Source organism: Myotis nattereri (genome assembly GCF_964212035.1).
Source record: "Myotis nattereri genome assembly, chromosome: 1".
Lineage (NCBI taxonomy): Eukaryota > Metazoa > Chordata > Mammalia > Chiroptera > Vespertilionidae > Myotis > Myotis nattereri.
The window spans coordinates 36,635,229-36,656,708 of NC_138075.1; the positions used below are offsets into that span (position 1 = coordinate 36,635,229).

General features: G+C 42.8%; 1 protein-coding gene across 1 annotated transcript in view; it reads left to right on the top strand.

Moving 5' to 3' along the window:
* The first annotated feature begins 9,643 nt into the window (after positions 1-9,643).
* SLC35F4 (solute carrier family 35 member F4) overlaps positions 9,644-21,480 on the top strand; it is a 163,890-nt gene continuing 152,053 nt past the window's right edge. Inside the window, exon 1 of the mRNA XM_081113469.1 lies at positions 9,644-9,904. Within this exon, the coding sequence (XP_080969595.1) occupies positions 9,802-9,904 (103 nt within the window). The 5' untranslated portion in view covers positions 9,644-9,801. The remainder of the gene's footprint in view (positions 9,905-21,480) is intronic.

Genomic DNA, 21,480 nt, shown 5'->3' on the forward strand with positions numbered 1-21,480 from the left:
CTCCCATTTTAAAGTCAGAAGGTTTGGAATTGTATGTTATGCTGCAGCTTCTATTCAGACAAAATCTCATCATTGCAAGTAACCTTTTAATGCCAGATTTTGCTTAATGAAGTTACTTCTACCACTACCTTTGTTAACCTAAAATTGGAAGATTGCATTGCTGATCTGGATTCAGGGAATTCTATTAAAGAATAGATTCTGCAGAAAGGACATTCTCATCTAGTATCTGATAAATCTGGGTAGCAACATTAGCACTGACTTACATTGGTGGATGTGATAGAAATTAAAAAAATGGCAACAGTGTTTTTTTGCACAATCCCATCAAGAGGCAGAATCTATTTTCACCCCCTTGAATCGTGGCTAGCCTTGCAACTTGCTTTGGTCAAGAAAATATTGCAGAAGCAATATAGGACTAGTTCTGAATCTGGGCCTCAAGAGGCCTTGCAATCTTGATTCTCACTCTTGGGATTTTACTGCTGTTTTTAAAAAGCCTGGACCAGCCTGCTGGATGATGAGACATGTGGTTCAGTCATCTCTGTCTCCCATGCACTAGAGATATGAAAGAAACCATCGTAGACTATTCAGTACCCAGGGAATCAGATGCATGATCAGCCAAGCCTGGATAGACTAGTAGAACCACCCAGCTGAACGGTAGGTCATGAAAAATAATAAATGGTTGCTTATTTTAAGCCACTAAGACTTGGAAGTGTTTGACATGCAGTAAAATCCAGATAGTAGACGAGTATTTTGATGTTACTGCTGTGGAATGCAGGTGCTAGTGAACTGCAGAGCAGAGAAGAATGAATGAAGGAAGGGGGTAAAAGAAAAAGGAAAAAGAGTAACATGCACTCACCACCTTCTGTATGCTCAGTTGATATTTCTTTAAAACCTAAATCAATAAACAGCTAAACAACTCTCCTGAACATTATAGTAGGAGATTACACATAAAGGAGGAGATTCAAACCTCCAAATTAATTATGATTCCCAAAATATGTGTTAAAATGAGCCCATGATGTTTATAGCAGTAAATTTTAAAAATATAAGGCCCATAATAAGAAAATATATAATTCTATTCATTTACTCACAGCTAAAGAGAATGTACATCATTTGTTTATTTTGTCTCACCCCCTACTACCCAAGAGATGAAGGGTAATGTTTCAATTCAACTGGATACCAAATTGGATAAGTAGCCAGGCCCCAATTATACCAGAAATATAAGTCACATAATCTCCAGAAAACAGACTTCTTCCTGGGTTTCAATTTAATTTAACAGAGCCCTTGCTGGGTGTCCTTTCTGTCTGCTGACCCCAGGGTTCAGCTAAGGAAAAAGAAAGAAGAGGGAGAAGAAAAGTGCATGATCTGATTAGGAAGGGTGGGCGAAGGGATGGAGACATCGGATAGATTTGATCTGATTTCAGAAAGCCACATAGGAGAAGGTGTCAGGGAAAGGATGATGTATTGAGAATGTAACCAACTTACCCATGAACCTTTGAACCATTGACATAGGCTCTCTAGCCTCAATTTCCCAGTTTGCATTGGGTAAGTTGTTAACTTTCTGTTCTAGAGACAAGCCAACCCATCCTGCCTGAGTGAGTGTTTGTGCCTCACCCCTTCTTAAAAATAAAAATGATCCTAGTTCTTGCTGAAAGGTTTTATTTATTACAATGATTCTTTCAGCCCTTACCATGTTTTGATAGTTGGGTGTGTGTCTGTCCCTGCCAGTGAAAGACCTACGTATTCAGTGTGGAAAAGACCACACACTGTGGGAAGAACTCTGGTGGGGTAAATACCTGACCCTCTAGGAAGGGGCGGTGCTCAGAGAAGACTACCCAGAGGAGAAATCCCTTTAGAAATAGCTGAAGGATGAGCTGCAGTAGCCAGATGAAGAAGCATTTGTTAATTTGCAAACTTCTCTTCCCCTCCCCCCTTTACATGGAAGGCAAGAAGAAACTGAAGAAAGAGGCAGGGGACTCCAAATTGGTAGGTGGTAGGTTCAATAATCAAGGCTTGATTTGGATGACCACAGGACCAGTAGATCTTTGCACCTCCCCAACCAGAATCTTTAAAGTTTATAAGGAGGCCATAACTGGGTTCAATCACGTATATCATTCAGATGGTCTCAACAACACATTCCCCTCCCAAGGCTGTATTCTTAAAAATGGCTCCAGCCGTGGGAATGGTGGGCAGACCCTGCATTCCAAAGACAGGGGAGAGGGTGGGGAGCCTTTGATTGCCCAGGTCCAGTGCTCAGGTCAACCGGCGGTCACCTCCTCCAACAGCCTTGTAACAACTATCCAAGCATGAATGGTCTTATCACTTACTTCCACTGCATAGAACCAAGTGTTACTTATGCCCAGATAGCTGTGCACTTTGAGTACTTTATTAGCTTAAGAATTTGAAGATTTCAGGACTATTATGAGATGTTACAAAATGTTTATGTATTCGTTGTCATGGAGTCCTGCTTTATAATTTATAAGAACATGGAGAGCCAGAAGAATTCGAGACCTTTAGTCAGACTTCATCACATTCATGGGAAAGGAGATAATTGTAATCACAGAAGAGATTAATGTGCAGGCAGGTGGCACTCTCCAGCACATTGCACACACAAACCTAGCTGCACTGGAGAATAAAGGGCTAGAAGAGGTTTCAGGGTTTGGAGTGTGTGTGTATTCATCTTGAGGTTAATAAAACCATATCTCAGGAAGTTTGGAAAATGAAAGATTATTCATAATCCTATTCCTCTAACAATCACTTTGTGAATTTTGAATATCTTAACAACCTTTTCCCTAACAATACAAAGGCATGTTACTGAGTTGACCATCCTTACACGACTGACTGATCTGGCCAATTGCTCTGTCTTGTGGGAGTCAGGCTGCATAAGTGACAACTTTTCAGGGTAATCTGTTCAGCTCCTTTCTCCCAGGATCACATGTTTGCCCGCATTACTTCTGTCCCTTGCATGTTCAGGTTGCACATGCTTGATCCAAGCAGGTGCACTTTCATGTCTTAGCATCAACAGGGAAGCCCTGGGGCAGGAGGCTGGAGGTGCATGGCATTGGCAGAATGTGAGGCGCTGCCTGGCTGAGTCTGTGGAAGTCCATGGAAACCCACACAGAGTTGGTCACTGCAAAGGTGAAACTGGAGGAAGTGAATTGGAGCATAAAAGGTCTTGATGCAACCTTTAGCCTTCTCTCTTGAAAGGTGTACTCTTTCTGGTAAGTTAGGAGCCTCTTCTAAATCAGCTGGGGAGTCGGAAAAAAAGGGAAGACAAATATCCACTTCAGTACTGATGGTCTGCATTTTCTCAAGTTATTTGAAGAGCAAGTTTTATTAAAGGGTATCATTGACACTGAAAATAATGATGAAATAAAACCACATGAACATATTTCTTGCAAATTAATAGTTCTTGAAGCTAAAGGCAAAGTCATTCTTGAGATTGCTTTTGGCAGTAGTTATTCAAGATGTAAATGTATTGAGCATCTATTCTAGGCTCTCTGTCTTATTGATGAGTTTTAAATTTTCCATCATCTCTGATTTTTTTCATACTACCCATAATGCTTCTTTCCAACAATTTATTTTGTTTTCAGTGTTGTTTATTGATAAATTGCTTCAGGAACTGCTGACACTTAAACATGCATAATACAGCCTTGAAAACAAAGGATAAAGAGAATAAGATTTGAAAACTAAATGTAGTGTTATGAAAGAAATTCAAACTCCTTTTGATTTTAATTTTTTACTAACTTTACTTTTTATGTGTCAAGGTCATCTTGAATGTTGATGGTCGTCCTGTCAGAAAGAGAATTCCTAGTGTCATGTATCAGCTCTGGCCGGGATAAGATAATTGTTTCGTTCAGAACTAGAATCAGTCACATGGCCCTCACATAACCACAAGGGGGCAGGAGGTGCAATCCCGTGGTCTCCCTAAACTGCGGGAGAAACGTAAATGCATATGGCCACCACAGCAGGTTGGCATTTTAAAAAAATCTTTATTGTTGAAAGTATTACATATGTCCCCTTCCTCCCCCTATTGACCCTTTCTACTTCACTCCACAGCCCACCCCAGGCCTTCACCACCTATGTCCATGGGTTATGCATACAAATTTTACTTGATCTCTTCCCACCCACTCATGCACCCCCACCTTCCCTCTGAGATTTACAGGTTGGCATTTTTAACAGGGAACGTTACAGAAGCCTTGCATGATAACAATATGCAGTAGGTTTGAGGCTGCGAGTGCATGGCGTTCTTAGATGTTTAAATTATAGTCTTATTTGTAAAATGAATATACAGCTGGTTTGAATGTATAATCACCAAAAAACAGGGCTGCTCAAAAAGGTTATAAAATCTTTATTAGCTTTATATGCTATGAATCTTACTCTGAGTCCCCGTCCCTCATAGGAATAGTGGGAAATTCAATCTCAGTATTTCCGGGACCCTCTGCTGCAGGGTTATGCAGTCAGGATCTTCAGCAAAGCTCAAGCATCATGGAGACATTCTGGTCTTGAGCCCCCTGGTCACTATTGAGATGTACACTAGTCAGGCTCACATTCCATCCCTCTGGGCCGGTAGCTCTGCTGCCTGTGGGCCAAGCATGGGGGCACCAGAATCTCTGTTGAGGTTGGGAGGCCCAGGGGTAATGGCTCAGGCTCCCTCAGGACACCACACTGTGATCCCTCTGAGGCCACGCCACTTCTCTGGGACACTGTCATCTAGCAGGACCCAAGTCCTTCCCATGCCTGGGGACCACCAGCCATTGTCCCATTCTCAGTTTGAAGCAAACTCTCTATGCTCTCAGGTCTTCTCAAAGGGAAGAACTGCTGACCCTCGGCAGCTTCTCTTTCCACAAAACCCTTAAATTGTGCAGCTCACCTGTCTTGTTGGCCTGCCAATGTGGTTCCAAGATCTGCCTCAAGTGATTATTGCCATGGTTGAAAGGATTAAAGGAGACTTTCTAAAGTGATTGCCACAAAGAAATTCCTAGTAATGTGAATGAAGTGTTAAAGTGTGAATTAACTTTAGTAATAAATAATGGTCAGGGCAGGGGTGGAGTGGGAGAAGAAAATGAATTTTTGTTGTATACCTACTATGTGCCAGACCTTGGCAAGGTATTTTCATATATTATCTCACTTAACCACCATGACAACACTATTATGAAGAGAGTATGAGCCCATTCTACAGAGGAGAAAACTGAAGCTCAGAGAGTTCTGTGCATGCATAAATCAAAACAATAATGATAGCTAGCTTTTATGAAGCTTCTTATATGCCAACCAGGGTTGTAAGCTCTTTATGAATATAAACTCATTTAATCTTCACAATCGTTCCATGAGGTAGGTACAATAGCTACAATATTCCTATTTTACAGATGAGAAAACTGAATCATAGAAAGACTTACCCAAGGGCATACCCCTAGAGAATGGTGAGATTTGACCCCAGGCAGAGTGGCTCTAAAGTTTATGATCTAAATCACTTTGTTATATGACTGAAGGAGAGGGAGGAGGAGAAGAAAAGAGAAGAAGGGAGTTACAGAGGGAGGTCGGCAAGAGAGAGAGACAGAGAAAGAGAGAGGTTGAGGTTATAAATAATTTCTAGAATTTGAGTGTATTCTTTGAAATTAAGACTTTCTCCAAAGAAGTTCAATGCATTTCCAGAGCGGGGCCTCAGAAACAGTACTCAAATGAAGTCTGCCTTCTTAGATACTGAGTGCTGAGCTCCCAGCCCCTTTCAGTCCTACCATGAGCTGAAAGGTAAATTAATAACAACACCTACCATTGCCTAAGGTAGGGATCAAAAAGCAGTGTCAGCATTCCACGTGGGCAGCTGGTTACTTGGCGGTTGAATACTCAGAATGGCTTTCCTGAAAGTGGAATATGAAGACCACGTGTTTCTTTTTTTCTTCCAAGATGTCAGTGCTTATCATCTTGTTGGCTAGGTGCCAGGTGCTTTTAAACACCAACTGTGCAAACTACGTGGGGTCGACTCTTTATAAAGAGTGTTGATGATTGTACAAAGCAAAACCTGGCCCTTTGGTATTAAAGCTTAAAAATTCTTGGCTCTCCAAACAGCCAAGTTCCTCTTGGTTCAAGGAGGGAGGTGCATTATATTAGTTTCCCAGAGGGGACAAAAAGGTCATATTATCTTCTTTCAGCACCTTTCATTGGTAACTCCAAACAGGTGGTTGAAAAGACTCAATCTCCAGATTTTCTGACTCCTAGCTGTTAATCAAAGTAAGGAAGACTAGATTGCATGGATCTTATTTTACTAACCCTTCCAAAGTATAAAGGCGATGTGGTATCCTACGACAGACTATCTATCCTGGAATATAATTTATACCCAGTGATCACATTTAGTTTCTAATGTTATTACTTGGTATAGTTTTTTTCAGCATCAGACACAAATACTGTGATTATCACATGAGCTATTTTATAAATGATTTGGCATTTTTTACAACACAAATAGCTCAGTTCTGTATACTCAGTATAAATATCTAATCTGACTAGAACAGACTATCAAAATAAATATGGTCCAGATATCAAAAGTCCCTTGAAATCACAGACAGCTGCCCAGTGCTTACTGTATTAAAAATATTCCTGTGAAGTTGCATATAAACCAAATTTTTGTAGGTCAAGTTATGATTTATGTAGGAAATTGATTTACTGTTTGATTTACTAGGGAAATTGGCCATGCGACTCTGGCTACTATAGGGAACCATTTTGTTAATCAAATAACTACCTTCACTCTTCATTTGTTTAATTATATTTTTCCTTATTTTTCAGGGTAGGTTTGAGGCATATTAATAATTTACATTTTGTAAACTGGAATTTTTGTATTTGCACTTGTCAAAACTGGTAGACTGAGGCAAACATATAAAAATGTTTTTTAAAATTCTCCCCTCAAAACACTTTCTATAATTTTTAATCTAAAATGACATTTGAAAGGCTAAAAACACTTTTATCAAATGTACCAAAGAGTCCTCATCACTAACAGAAATATGCTTTTTAACATATAATTGTAGAATTTCTATTTCATTAAAAAAAAAAGTGTGCCCTAGAGCTGTCAGAGGGGAGATGGGTGAGGGTTGGGTGAGAAAGGTGAAGGGATTAAGCAAGAAAAAAGAAGAAAGACTCATGCAGACAACAATAGGGTGATTCCCAAAGGGGGTGGGGGGGGGGAGAGGTAAAGAGGGTAAAGGGAATAAATGGTGATGGAAGAAGACTTGACTTGGGGTGGTAAACACCCAATACAATATACAGATGATGTATTGTAGAATTGTATAACCTGAAAGCTATATAATTTTATTAACCGATGTCACCCCAATAAATTCAATGAAAAATAAGAAAAAAAGTGTGTCCTAGAGTATAGCATCTGCTTTGAATTTACTGTTTTAGTCACCCTATTATAGATGATTACAGAGACATTTGTAAATGCTCTGCCATTTTAAAATTAATTTTCCAGGTCGGTCTGAGAATTTTTATAATTTCTTTTAGAAACATAAACTCTCATGGGTATAATATTTACTGTACTTAAAAATATGTTGAATTTGCTGTTTGTGTGAATGAAATCCAGTTAAATACATTTCCACTTACTCTGGAAATTTCTGTAAACAAAGCAAAACTTGGGAAGGAAGCAAGAACTTATATAACAAGTATAATTTAGAATTTACATATATTAATTATGGTAAGATAAATTATAAACATTAATAGGACAAAGCCACTTGTCTTTAAAGTCTCTGTATATTTATATTCCTGTTACATTAGAAGGCTTTTGCTTAAATTGTTTTTTAATTTTTTTCTTATTGAATTTATATATTAATATGCTACTGATTATGATGTTATTAAAACACATATTAGACGTAATATAGGCAAATTTGTTTTACAGAAACTAAATAAAAAAGACATCGATTAATGGGATCAACCCATTTTACCATGTACAATGCATACATTTTATATAAGGTTTGCCACAGAAATAAAAATAATAGAAGTTTGCTGAGAAAATTGCTTCAGGTGTGTGTGTGGGGGCGGGGCAGGCAGTGGAAATGTAGAGGCATTATCCTTTCATTTTTGCTCTAAATGCTCAGCTCCCCACCATTGCATAGAGTTGCTTTTTCCTTTAACTTTATTTTGACCTTTTACTTCCTTCGACCCTTCCATCTTTCCTAGCCCAGAAGGCAGGTGTGGGAGGAAATTGGTTTCATTATGACCTTTCTCCCAGGCACAATTGTCTCAAAATCACTCCACTTTCAGGAATCTGTGCTAGGCTTTGTGTCCGGATGAAAACCCTCAACACACTGTGAAATGTAATACTGCATTTTATTTATTTATTTATTCCCCCTCCCCCTTGGCCTCTCCCAGCCCATGTAATACTGCATTTTTACATGTTTACACCTATTCATCTTTTTAAAAAGTTTGCATATTTCTTCCCTCTGAAGGACCCACACACAATATGGAAAATGCTTGAAGGCAGAATGGTGTGATAGATTCATTGGCGGTTTCGGAGGGGACACTGAAAACCACATGCTTTTGTCCCCCCCCCCCCCCCTTAGAAATGTGAAATCTGGCAGGATGTCTGCAGCTGGCTCTGGATGGAAGGTGGACATAATGACCTCTAAGCTGATGGGCTGACACCCCACCCCACCCCACCCCACCCCCTCACACACCTTTAGTTTCTGAGATGAATCGCTGAAGATTATTTTTCAGGAGCTGTGACTGCAAACCACGAATGCAGAAATCATCCCACTGCTCTCTGACTGGCCGGTGGGTCTGGTGCCAAAGCAGAGTCACAGCCAGGGGAGGAGGAGGGGAGGGTGCTCACTCCGAGCACGGCCTCAAGGGCGTTCTAGACTCGGATGGAAAGTGTGGAGGCTGTAGGTAAAACTTTCCCCGGCCCAGACAGTCACAGTCAGAAGGGCTTCCGCCTGATTGTTCGGCAGTAAAGAAGAGAATCGTCTCTCCTCGGGGCCTTTGGAATGGCAAAATAAACGTGCCGTGCGCAGGCAGCTGCTCTCCCAAGCCTGAGACGTTTTCCTTGGGAGGATGGAGGGCCCCTGGCCCGGACCGTCAGACCGTCCTGGTGGCTTGATCTCTAAAGTCCTTGTGTCCGTAACACCTGGATAACCACTCCATGCACCACCTGCTGGGCCTCATTTTCTTTTCATGCCCTACAAGAAGACGCTGTCTTTTGGGCAAGTTTCAAGAACTGATGAACGCCCGGGGTGTAGACGTTTATCTTGCACATCAGCCTGGCCCAGATGGTGCAGGCGCCCCCGGGATCGCCTCTCCGAGCGACAGTGTGCGTCTCCCCCATGAACAGCCCTTTCCCCACTTGAATCTCTCTCCGCCCCCGCCCCCGACCCCACCCCTCCCCGCTGAGGCCCTGCCACCATCTCACCCTCCCCTTTTCCACTCTCCTGGACCCAACACCCCTCAGTCAGGTGGGTCGGGGGATGTCTACTCTTCCGGGAAGGGGCGCAAAAGGGTTAATGATGAGAGCCAGAGGCCCGGTGGGGCGCCCACACCCGCCCGGCCGCGGTGGGCGTCGGAGGTGAGGGGGCGCTGTTCGGGCAGCGATGCGCCGGGCGGCGGGCGGGAGAGCTGCCAGGCTGACGGCGAGGACGGCCGGAGTGGGGGCCGCCGCCGCCGCTGTGATGCGGAGCCGGTGCTGCGCCGGGCGGTGCAGTCAGAGCCCGGGCGCCAGAGCACCAGCTGCAACCTCGGCACCGGAGGCGGCGGCGGCACCTGCGCCAGCTCCCGGGCCCCGCGCTGCCCTCTCCGCCCCGCCAAGCCCGGGGCCGCCGCCCGGCGCTCTCTATGGATGTCAAGGCGGCCCCCAACGGGGTGGCCACCATCGAGGACCGGATCTTGCGAATCACCGGCTACTATGGCTACTATCCGGGTTACTCCAGCCAGAAAAGTAAGACGCCGTGGGGCTGCCCTGCTCGAGGCGCGGGGACGGGTGGGAGGCGGCGGGGAGCGCCGTCCGGACACCTGCAGCCTTGCTGTGCCGCGGCTGCCACCCTCCTGGCCGCGGGGCCGCGGGGTGAACCGTAGGTGCGCTGTCCTCGGTGCTGAACCATGGAAGAGACATGGGGCCCCGTCGTTTGCTCCTAGGAGTTTGCAAACAGTCGCAGCCTTCGGGGCAGAGCCGCGGAGGGGACCCGGCGAGCTCTCTGGACGGCCGTCGGCCCTTCACCCCTGGCTTATTTACGACCCGCGGAGATGAACATGGCTGTTTACTTAGCGGGAAGTCAGCCCTTGGAGCTGTATTCTCCGAAAGCCCCACTGGGTGCCCGGCTGCGGGCGGGGTGCCTGGTACGCAGGTGGATAGGTTCGGGGTGGAGCCAGCCGGGCGGCGGGTCCAGACTTGGGTTCTGGCGCCCGCTGGGTCAGCTGCGGAGACGTCGCCAGCGCGGGAATTACTCCGGTTAAAACGCCTTTGGGGTGAGGGGGGGGGTGTCTCTATCCTGGGCAGAGAAAGAACCCGCTCATGTCTCGGAGTCCAGAGTCCCGGAGCTGGGAGCCAGAGACCCGGGCACACGACGGGGGCGGGGGCGGGGGCGGGGGCGGGTGGAGGCGGGACAGAGCCACCCGCCCGCGCTGCCCTCCGCACGTCGCGGCTTCCTCTGAGCCCCATTCTGTTCGGTACCCACTCTCTTCTGGCTAAACAGGTCCTGCAGCGCGGGTGCTTTCCCGGTTCCGAAGCAGTTTTGAAGGGAGGGAGATGAGGTGCGCTCTACTCCGGCTCCCTCCCCCAACACACAAACCCACTGGCTGTATGTACTGGGATTAGTTCTGCCAAGCGACCGAATTGGAGCTCGCTTTTTGTTTCTCTCTTGGGGGAGTAAGCTGCGGCTTAATTCCCATGCAAGTGGGGTTTCACTTTTTCTCTATCAGTGCATTTCTGTCGCAATGGATGGAGCTTAATTTATGTTTTTGCTTATTTTTAACCAGAAGGCTTGGAAGCTCCTGGAAGCATTTCTGATTTGTATTTTTCTGTGACATTTTGGGGTACAAGCAACACTGCAGTGCATCTGAAGCAGACAAACCTTGACACATAACCAGAAAACACTTTTTTTCCATGTAACTTTCTCCCCCACTATGCCCCATCTCTATTGAATAATAAGTCGAGAGCTTTCTTCCATGGGCTGTCTTTACACAGATATTTTCTATTTTCATATTTCATTTGGCTTCAGGAAAGGCCTATCGGATTTGGATGGTTTCTGTCTAGCTGTTTTTAGCATTAGAGGCTTACATTATTCATTTTCCTACAAAAGTAATTATATAGTGTTAGAATTTTCTGGAAAGAAAATAACATGCTGTGGAATGCGGTTTGAAGTCTTTGTACTATAGTCTCAAAAACTCGTTTTTTCCCCCTGTTGGCAAAGGGTTTCTTTTTGAACCCTAGACACTTAAGTGAAGGCACTAGGAGACCATGTGGAGGTTCTGTCGATGTCACCAGGAATATTTTAATTAGGAACCGTGGATTTTGGCTTCTTAGAGAATGTAGAAGCTATCTGTGAAATTACAAGACTCAGGGTAGCATATTGTTATGATTTGTATAACAATGGAACTTTGGTTAATAAAGAACAAACAAAAAGGATACCGGAAAAGTGACATTTTAAATAAAGACATGTTCATATTACCTTTTCGTACTTGTTGAAATAGGGACACAGTGTTCCATTTGCCCTACAGTAACAAGACAAAAAGAGGGATGGGCATTGGCCAAGACAGTAACCGAAGCTAAAAGGGATAAAGATGCATTTGGCATAGTTATTTGGGACGGGCACTTAACCTAAGTTCAGGCCACGGAGTTCAAACAGTGAAGGCAGAGAAACTCACAAGGAGCGAGAATTGCATGATAGTCACATGACTTTTAGGTTTCTTGTGCTTTCAGAGGTAGAAAGAGATTGCCATTTTGCACCATGAAAGAATAGGAGAGGGGAGAACTGGAAGAAGGCCACGCAGCCGAGCACCATGAAATAATCCAGCCTTTAATTCAGGCTTTAACTAGTAAGCAAACACATTGAAGCAAACCAGTACAATATGGTCAACTGATTTAGCTATTACCAGGAATGATCAACAGCTTGGGAGATGTCTGTGGGGATATATTTATGAAAACACTGTGGTGAGGAATATATAATATGTAAAGGCAAGGTGACTTTCCGGTTTTCTGACTGCTCGTGTATGAGGCCTTAAAGATGGGATGCTCTCCTGATATCCATTCTGTTTACCTTTTTAGAAGTAGGTGGGGACTCACCTGAGAATATGTATCAATGATCAGCTTTGTGTTAGTGCATCCGGATGCCACCCCTGCCAGTCAGGGAAATGAGTACTTGTCCAGAACAAATGCTAGTAGTCAGGCTGACATAAATTACATATATTTTATTCTGATACATATAAATGGTACGGAGATGATTAAAGCACTTGTCTAGCCTGGAGTTACGTATGGTCTGCTAAGGGAAATAGATCCTTCCTTCAACAGGTGTTAACTGAGCACCTCCTATATGCCAGGAATACATCAGTGAACAAAGCAGACAAAAGTATTTTCCTTTTTAGAGCTTAAGCTCTAGTGGGAGCAGACAGACAAATAACAAACAAATTATCCAGTATATTTCAAGGTGGTAGCTGCTTTAAAAAACTACAACAGAGTAAAAAGTATAAAAAAATTCTGAAGGGAGTAGTGAATGTAGCAATTTTAAATAAGATGGTACTATAAGGCCTCCCTGAGGAGGACACAATTGAGCAAAGACCTGAAGGCTGCGAGGGAGTTAGCCATGTGGGCATCGGGAAGATGACATTTCAGGCAGAAGGAAGAGCCAGTGCAAAGCTCCAAGGTGGAGGATACCTGACATGCTAGAGAACGAGCAAGGAGGCCTGCACGGATGAAATGGGGTGAACAATTGGGGAAGTGGCTGGAGATGAGGTCACTATGGATACAGGGACTTAGATGAAGCAGGGTCTTACAGGCATTGTAAGTCCTTTGGCTTGTAAGTCTTTGCAGGGTTTTGACAGAGGAGTGATGTGACTGGACTTATCTTTCAAAAGGACCAATTTGCTCTACTGGGGAAGGGGTGGAAGCAGAGAGACTAGTTAGTATGTTTTTGTATGTTAGTATGTATTACTTGGGTGAAAGATGATCATAGTTTGAATCAGAGTGATAGCAGTAGTGGTGGTCAGATTCTGGATGTACTTGAAATTAGAACCGATAGAGTTTCCTGATGGATTGGATATGGTATCTGCAAGAAAAAGAGGAGTAAAAAGTGATCCCATCTTTTCTGATTGGACCAAGTTTGAGTTGCCAGTGGCTGCAGTGTGGAAGGCTTCAGAGTAGAGAAGTTTAGGGGGTTAGAGGCTAAGGATATCATTGATAACATTTTGGGAAGGTTAAGTGTAGTTGGAGATGTTGAATAAGCCTGGAGATGTCGGAATGGAGATATAAAGTAGAGATTTTCCAGCATTTGGATGCTATCTAAAGCCTAAGACTGACGAGATCTCCAGGAAATGAATGATACAGAGAAGAGAAGAAGAGCAAGGACTGACCTGAGGTGCAGGGGTGCAACCCCAGCAGGTCCAGGGGTTCCCAAAGGCGTAGACGGAGTCCGCGAAGAAGGAATGACACGGAGACAGCATTCAGTTGATCAGCAGCCTAGCCAGGATCTCCAGCCAAGTTCTGGTCTCGATCTCCAGAGAGGTTCCGCTGTTTATTGTCTTGTTACATCCGTATTTATCCCAGTTGATTTTAATCCTGTCAATTTCTATTACAAAGGTTAGGGCGTTTCTTATCTCCATTCCAGGGAGTAAAGATTATGTAGCTTAAGCATGATTGTTTGTAGTGATTAACTACCCGCCTGGCACTTAGTTAAGGAGTTTCATCCCCTCCCTGACTTCAGGGAAAAATTCCTACCTGGGGAAACAACCTTTCTAGGAGAGGCATCCCCTCCCTGACTTCAGGGAAAAATTCCTACCTGGGGAAACAACCTTTCTCGGAGAGGTGACCTTGGTTAAAACACACAGCGCTAAGGGGAGCAAACATATTAAGAACAGTATGCTATATACGCCAGGTCCCTTGAAACATATGCTGTGCAGATGTTTCTTTCCTTCAGCGACTGTGTCAAGCAGCAAGGATGGACCGGCTTCCGGCACTGAGGGGCACTCAGACATTGAGAGATTGGGGAGAAGAGGGGAATCATTAAAAGAGACCAAGAAGGAGCTTCCAGGGAGGTAGGAGGAAAACCAGGAGCTGTGATACCCTAGGAGCCAGAGAAGGGTTTCAGAGGGAAGGAATTAGCTGAGACCTTTAGCTGAGTGCAGAAAGGTCAAGTAAAATGAAGACTGATAACTGACCATGGATTTGGCAATGGGGTGTCATTGGCTACCTTGACAGAGCAGGTAAAGTAGTATAACATGGATTACAATGTGTTTAGAGATAATTAGAGGAAGGAATTGGAAATGTGAGCGTAGACAACTCTTCAAGGGTTTTTGTGCAAAGGGGAACAGGAAGAAATGAGGATAGTAATGTTAATAAGGTTTTTGTTTTTAAATGGCAGATATAACAGCATATTTGCATGCATGTGAGAATGATTCAATAGAGAAAGAAAACTAGTGATGTTGGAGAGAGAGGGTATCACATTTAGTGCACGAGGGAAGGGACATTGCTTTACTTTAGATGGATATAGGGCAGAGTGTGTGGGTGCAGGTTCTGGAAGATGGATAGCTGAGATGGTGGGAGTCTGTTGAGGTTTTCTTCTTGTTGCTTTAGTTTTCTCCAAATAGAAAGCAAGGTCATCTACTGAGAATGAGCATTTGGGAAGTTGTGATAGGGGCTGGAGGAGAGAGAAGGCGTGAATAGTTAAATAAGGAGAGTGTACACACTGGGGAAGTACAGTAAGCTTATCTGGCTGCCTTAAAGAGCCCACTTAAAAGTTTCTGGTCACAAATTTAAAGTGAAACTAGCCACTAGGTTGCTGCATTCACTGACACAGTGTAGGCATGGAGCAAGTGAAGAGAAAGATTTAACTAGAGTTTCAGGGGGTTGTGAATGTATGTAAGAAGGATATTATTATAATGATTGACCACAGAATTTAAAGCTGGTAAGTAAAGAAGAGGGGAAATAAAGGTGATTGAGGAGAGTGAAAAGTGGTAGGATCAATAGATTGGAAATCTCTGTGGGATCAAAGGCCAGTGGAATTTAGCTGAAAGAAAAGGGGTAGTGGTTAAAAAACACAAGAGGGTTGTATACTATAAGAAGTCATTTCCTTAACTCAAGTCAAAGGATAAATCCATTTTGTTTTATTGTATTCCATTATCGATATGTTTGGGGTGAGCCTTCTTTTTGTGTTTGTATAGGAGGCGGTATATTGTGTAATAAACTAAGCCATAGTGGTTAGGAAATTGATTCTAGTCTTAAACCATCCAACAACTGGCTCTGAGACCTGGGACACTTCTTCTGGTAGACATCAGTTTCCTTGTCTATAAAAAAGAGGGTAAAGTCCCTGTCTCAGAGCAGCCATGCAGCAGGTCAGCTTTGACAGCCTTCACAACATGTCACCTTGTGTGGAAGAGTCGTACCCAGTAAACTCTAGTAGTATGTTGCCTCTGTGCACTCTACCTTTTATCTCAGATGGTGGCCAGTTGCCTCTCTGTTTTATGTCAGCCTTCTGTTCTTTCTATTCCCCAATAAGTGACCAGGTTCTGTGGTTGTTTCCTATTGGTAGTTGCATAGTTATGGGAAAACCTTTTCTCCTTGCACTGATCCTATCTCTGACCATCTCACGTCCCAAAAGAACTCTACTAACTTCTGGCTCCTGTGGCTCTCTGAGTTCGCTAACGGCTGCTATGGCTTACCATTTCCCAAGGTTCCAGCTTCAGCCGTCTCTTCTCACTCTTTCCTTTCCCTGAGCAAGCTCATTCAGTCCCATGCTTTACCATCTTCCATGTGTCTGTATTTCTAGGTCCACTTTTTCTGAACCAAGACCCACATTTCAAGCTACCTACTAGAATTCCAACCTGGATGTCCTCCAGGTATGTCACACATAAAACTAAACTTATCATCCTGTTCTTAAATGTGCCTTTTCCTTATTGTTATGTTTCTTAGCTTCTAATATCTATATCCAACCAATTGCCCAGAAACCTGGAGTTATCCTCAAATTCTACCCTTTCCCCATACCCCATATTCCCTTAACTGTACTATATCTATCCTACCCAAAATAAGTGCTTTCTGTCACTATTGTGACTGCTTTAGTTCTATCCATCACATCTCAAATTCTTCTAATCCAGTGTTCACACCTTAACAACATTTAATTCCCTAGAATGCAAATCTGCTCACCTCATTTTCCTGATCAATTGCCTGAAATAAATTTTCATTTTCTGTGGAATGAAGTCCAAACTTTTGAGCACACCACAATCTGAGTCCATCTTACATTTGATTTATTTTAGTACACATTCCCCGCCTCCCTTCCCCCTAATTTCCAAAGTAATGCATGCTTAGTGCAGAAAATCTGGAAGGCAGAGAAGCAAAAAGAGATTAAAATAAAATTACACATAATTTCACCACCCAGAGGTGATCAGTGTTAACATTTTGGTTAACACTATCCTTTTCTATATAGACACATGCAAATGCTTTTTATTTCATACTGAACATTTCTCTTGTTGGTCTATATAATAACAATGTATGCATAGTCTTTCATATATTTAAACACCTTAATAAACTTAAGTTAATGAATTTTTAGTCCATTTTTCCTTCTTAATTTCATATCCCATGTGTTCCCCTCCCCTGCCCGCAACCCTGAACATAGTCTCATTAAGCAGCTCATTGTCCCCAGTGTATTATGACCCCCAATGACTTCCTCTCCTGTTTCCTTCATCACACTCGGGAAAGCTCCTATTTATCTTTAAAGGTTGAATTTAAATGGGCTGGCCTCTGTAAAGCTTCCCAATTGCCCCAGGCTGGGCTAATCCTCTCTGCCTGCTTCTGCAATACTGTGTCCTCACCTCTGCTCCAGCGTTTAGCACACTATTTTGGGCTGTTTGCACCAGGCAACCTCACCCACAGAGCTGGGGTGGGCAAGGGCTTATCTTTACTCATTGATTTTCCTCTTAGGGGAAGTGACTAGTACATTCTGGGTGTTCAATAAAGTTTATTGTACTAGTGAATGAAGGATTACAGTTGCCTCTGAAGAAATTGGAGAGCTAATTATTTTCACACAGAAAAAAAGAGTACCGGAGGGTAGAGATCGGAGGAAAATAAAAAAAGTTTGCTAGCTATGAATGAATCAAACAGATGTGTCTATTCAAAGAATGAGATTACATCAAATGGTATTTTATGATCACTTTACTGTTGTGGTAGTAACTTCTGCATTTGTGTCTTTCCTATCCTATATAATAAAAGGGTAATATGCAAATTGACCTTAATGGCAGAACAACCAGAACGACCACTGGACCAGTCACTGTGAGGCACACTGGCCACCACTCAGTCTCTTCCCCTGGCCGGCAGGCTCAGATCGCCTGATGGCCACCCGCTGCAGGGGCAGGGCCTGCAAGTGGGTGGGAACAGCCGACCTCTAGGTCCCTTCCCCGGGCTGGGGCCGTCAGGCACTGGTCACCCGATAGTGAATGGGGAACCAGGGTGGGTGGCGGCAGCGGGTGGGGCTGCCTTTGGGCAGCTGGGGAAGATGGCCCTGATTGCAGGCCAGGCCTAGGGACTGTACCTGCGCGTGAATTCCATGTGCTGGGCCTCTAGTTTCCTTCATAATGTTTTCTGTACTTGAGTGAGGGGAAAGTCAACTTTTAAAAATACAGAGTAGTGCCCTAGCTGGTTTTGCTCAGTGGATAGAGCATCGACCTGTGGACTGAAGGATCCTGGGTTCGATTCTGGTTAAGGGCACATGCCTGGGTTGTGGGCTTAATCCCCCGTAGGGAGCATGCAGGAGGCAGCAGATCAATGATTCTCTCTCATCATTGATGTTTCTATCTCTCTCTCTCCCTCTCCCTTCCTCTCTGAAATCAATAAAAATATATTTTAAAAAATACAGAGTAGTATAAAGTTACTATAATTATAAGAAATAAAATGTAACCTCCCCCCCCCCCCCGCCCCGAAGTGGTCATTATTGGTCTGCATGGTAACAATATTTATATAAGCTTTAAGCATTCTAACTGGAGTAAGTTATAAAATTGTCTCTTACTGGTGAAATGAATACACCAAACATGTCTCCCAGTTCAATTCTGTTTATACCATGATAATAAGCTTTATGCTTCTTTGTATATATAGGTAGTATTTTGTAAACAGTTATAATTACCATTAGTATGCCTAATTGAGAAATCTTTATAACAAAGTTTTTAACTATGACATATAAGAGCTATGTTGATCCTACATAGCATTGTACATGCTATTGATGTTGGAAAATGTGGTAGTTTCTACAATGTTAATTTTTATGTGTATTTTTCATTTAAAATGTAAATTTGCATATAACTGGGTATTTATATTATAAAATACTACATCTACTACTAGCTAACAGGTGGGTTTAACATTAAGCTCAGATATACTTTCTTCAGACTTGCTTGAGACCATGAGGTCTAATGCAAAGTTCACCAGACTCTGCTGTGATACTTGCTAGCCTTTTAAATTTGTGTAAGTTGATCTCTCAAATCAATAATTTTGTTCCTGGAAAATGGGAATAATAATAGTTGTTTCACAGGTCATTGGGAGGATTATGTAAGATAATGTATATAGAATGTCTGGCACAATGCCCAGTTTAATATGGAAGCTGTTATGATTATGGAGGAAACTAGTAGAATTGGTTTCATAATATCTAAGAGCCTTGCTCACTTTTTTCCCCATATCCAATGTTGTTCTTTGAATTGTTGAAAATTGTGTTACAATAATGTGAAAGATAATTTACTAATTACTCAAGTTCACAATGGCTTTTATTTTTGGATATTGCCTTCCAGTCCTTACTCACTTCTGGCTAGTCTAGTGCTGTAACTGAAAGGGGCAGTCTTTCCTGGATTGTCCCTAGGGATAGTTTACAATTGGCTAGAGGCCATTTGTGATGAGGTTATTTCCACTGGTCCAAACAAACAAGAGGAGAGAAACCTAGGGACTATGGATGACAGATGGGTCTGTATGTCTGGAGATGTAGAGGGGAGTGCAGGGGTGAGGGATGTGGGAAAATGAGGTGGGGGAGAGAATGGAAGAGAAGAAGGGTAGAATCCCAACTGAAGATGGGTAGCATGGGATGGGGTGGTTAGGGTTAGATAGGATTGGGAGGACAAACAAGTGGAGAGGAAGTGAAGGCTGAAGATTAATTTGGAAATTAATTGTTCTGTTGGAAATTGTATTGTTCCTTTTATATGTGGAGTCTTAAAGGGGAAGTTTCCTGTTTAGTTATTCATATAAATAGGATATTTTATGTTCTACTTTAAAAAATACATCCTTATGTCAAAAATACATTTATATATTTTTTCATAGTCTTAAGTGTAATAGTTATAATTTTTTTAAAGATTTTAAGTTGATTTTTAGAGAGAGAAGAAAGGAGAAAGAGAGGGAGAGAGAAATATCGATGTGAGAGCGAGACATTGATCACCTCCCACCTGGGCATGTGCCCTGACTGGGAATCAAACTGGCAACCTTTAGGTGCAGGGGCGACGACACCCAACCAACTTAGCCACACTGGCCAGGGCAATAGTTATAATTTTTTTTATGTTATAAAGTATTTAGCTAACAGATACAGAGTAATATAGATAAAAAGAGAAATATTTTTGTGACCCTAACACAGCTTATGTTATTTTGGTTAATTTCCTTCCAATCTTCCTAATGCACATATAGCTTCACTCCTTGACAAACAAGTGGAGAGGAAGTGAACTATAGTGTAGTCATAATTCTGATATGTATACAATTTTGTGCCCTGCTTCTTTTCCACTTAACATTTTAGGACAAGCATTTTCATGTCTTTTAACTTATCTGCTATGAGAGGTTGGAATTAGATTTTCCTTTCAGAGACCTTGGATTAAAAAATTTGGGCAAGCTGGTTCTCATTTATTTGAGACTAAATGAAATGGAGAGGCCTGGAGTGTTAGTGAGGGCTTCTTTATTTTCTAGTCACAGGATTGCACTTGAACTTGTGTAAGCAAAAATGGAAGCCACTGGAAGGATGCTGGGGTCTCTCATAGATTTTAAGGGCAGGATAAAGAAAAATAAAGTAAGATAATCCTGGCTGGGTGGCTCAGTTGGTAGGAGTGTTGTTCCGTACACCAAAAGTTGTGGGTTTGGTTCCCAGTGAGGGCATGTACCTAGGTTGCGGGTTTGATCTCTGGTTGGGGTGTATATTGGAGGCAAATGATAGATGTCTGTTTCTCTCTCTCTCTCTCTCTCTCTCTCTCTCTCTCTCTCTCTCTCTCCCTTCCTCTCTCTCTAAAAAAAAGGAGGGTAAGCTTGCATAAGTTTTTAGGGGGCTGTGGTGAAAATGGTAAGCCCTTTTTCTCTGCTTCTCATCTATTTTTATGGCACACGTTCTCCATTCTTCTCTCTTGTTACAGGCTGGTTTTCTCTCTTTTCTTGTCCAAATGGTTGAAAATAGCCTCTGCCAGCAGTTCCAGTGCTTATACGTCCTTTACTCAAGAGAGCAGACAGATTGAGCAAGAGTCTGGACTTAGAAGTAATTCCAGATTCCTGGGGAAAGGGACCTGACCCAATCTGTGTCAAGTGCACACTCTTGATCCTATTGACTGTTGCCAGAGGCTCTATCCTGTAACCATACTGACTGTGGGGGAAGAGGACATTAAGGGAGAAAAAAAAATGATGGCCTGGACAAGATAGTTACCTAAATAGCTATTTGGTTCACAGAGATTTGCATAGAAAGTTTTTCATATCAAATTGTAGGCTTCCTTCAAGATTGATCTTTTCTTTCCTCTGGTCCTAATAGCCCTTAGATTGTACCCAAGAAACATGCAGTGAGGTTACAGACACTGCATTCCTGCAAACTGAGAAAATCCAAGGGCCTGTTTAGTGTATACGTCTCTAGGGAGTTCTGTTTAAAAATTACCCAGCCAGTACTGCAGCCTGCTTACTAAGTTTCATTGAAGTGCTACTGGTTACTTCAAGTTTGGAAGAACTATTTCCTTTTCTAGGTCAGATAGGGCAACACATCAGTTTCTTTAGACTGTCAAGGCTGACATTTAACATTGTATATTTGAAACAGGGATTGACATTACACTATTCTGTAGTCTTGCATTATATATATTTTGTCCTGGACTAAGGCCAAGATGGCAATAGTGAGGTGTCAATAACGGTTTGATGGTCCTGAAAACCAGGCACACGAAGAATTCTTCATCCCTGAGAAAGCTAAGATTCCTTAGGGTGTGAGAGCCTGCAGAGTTCTGCTGCGGACATCTTGCTAAGCCCCAGGCCACGTGATTTGGTGTCTCTCATGTTTGTGTTCATTCCCATGTTAAATCACAGGCATCTCCGAGGAAAGATCCAGATTGAATGAGTTG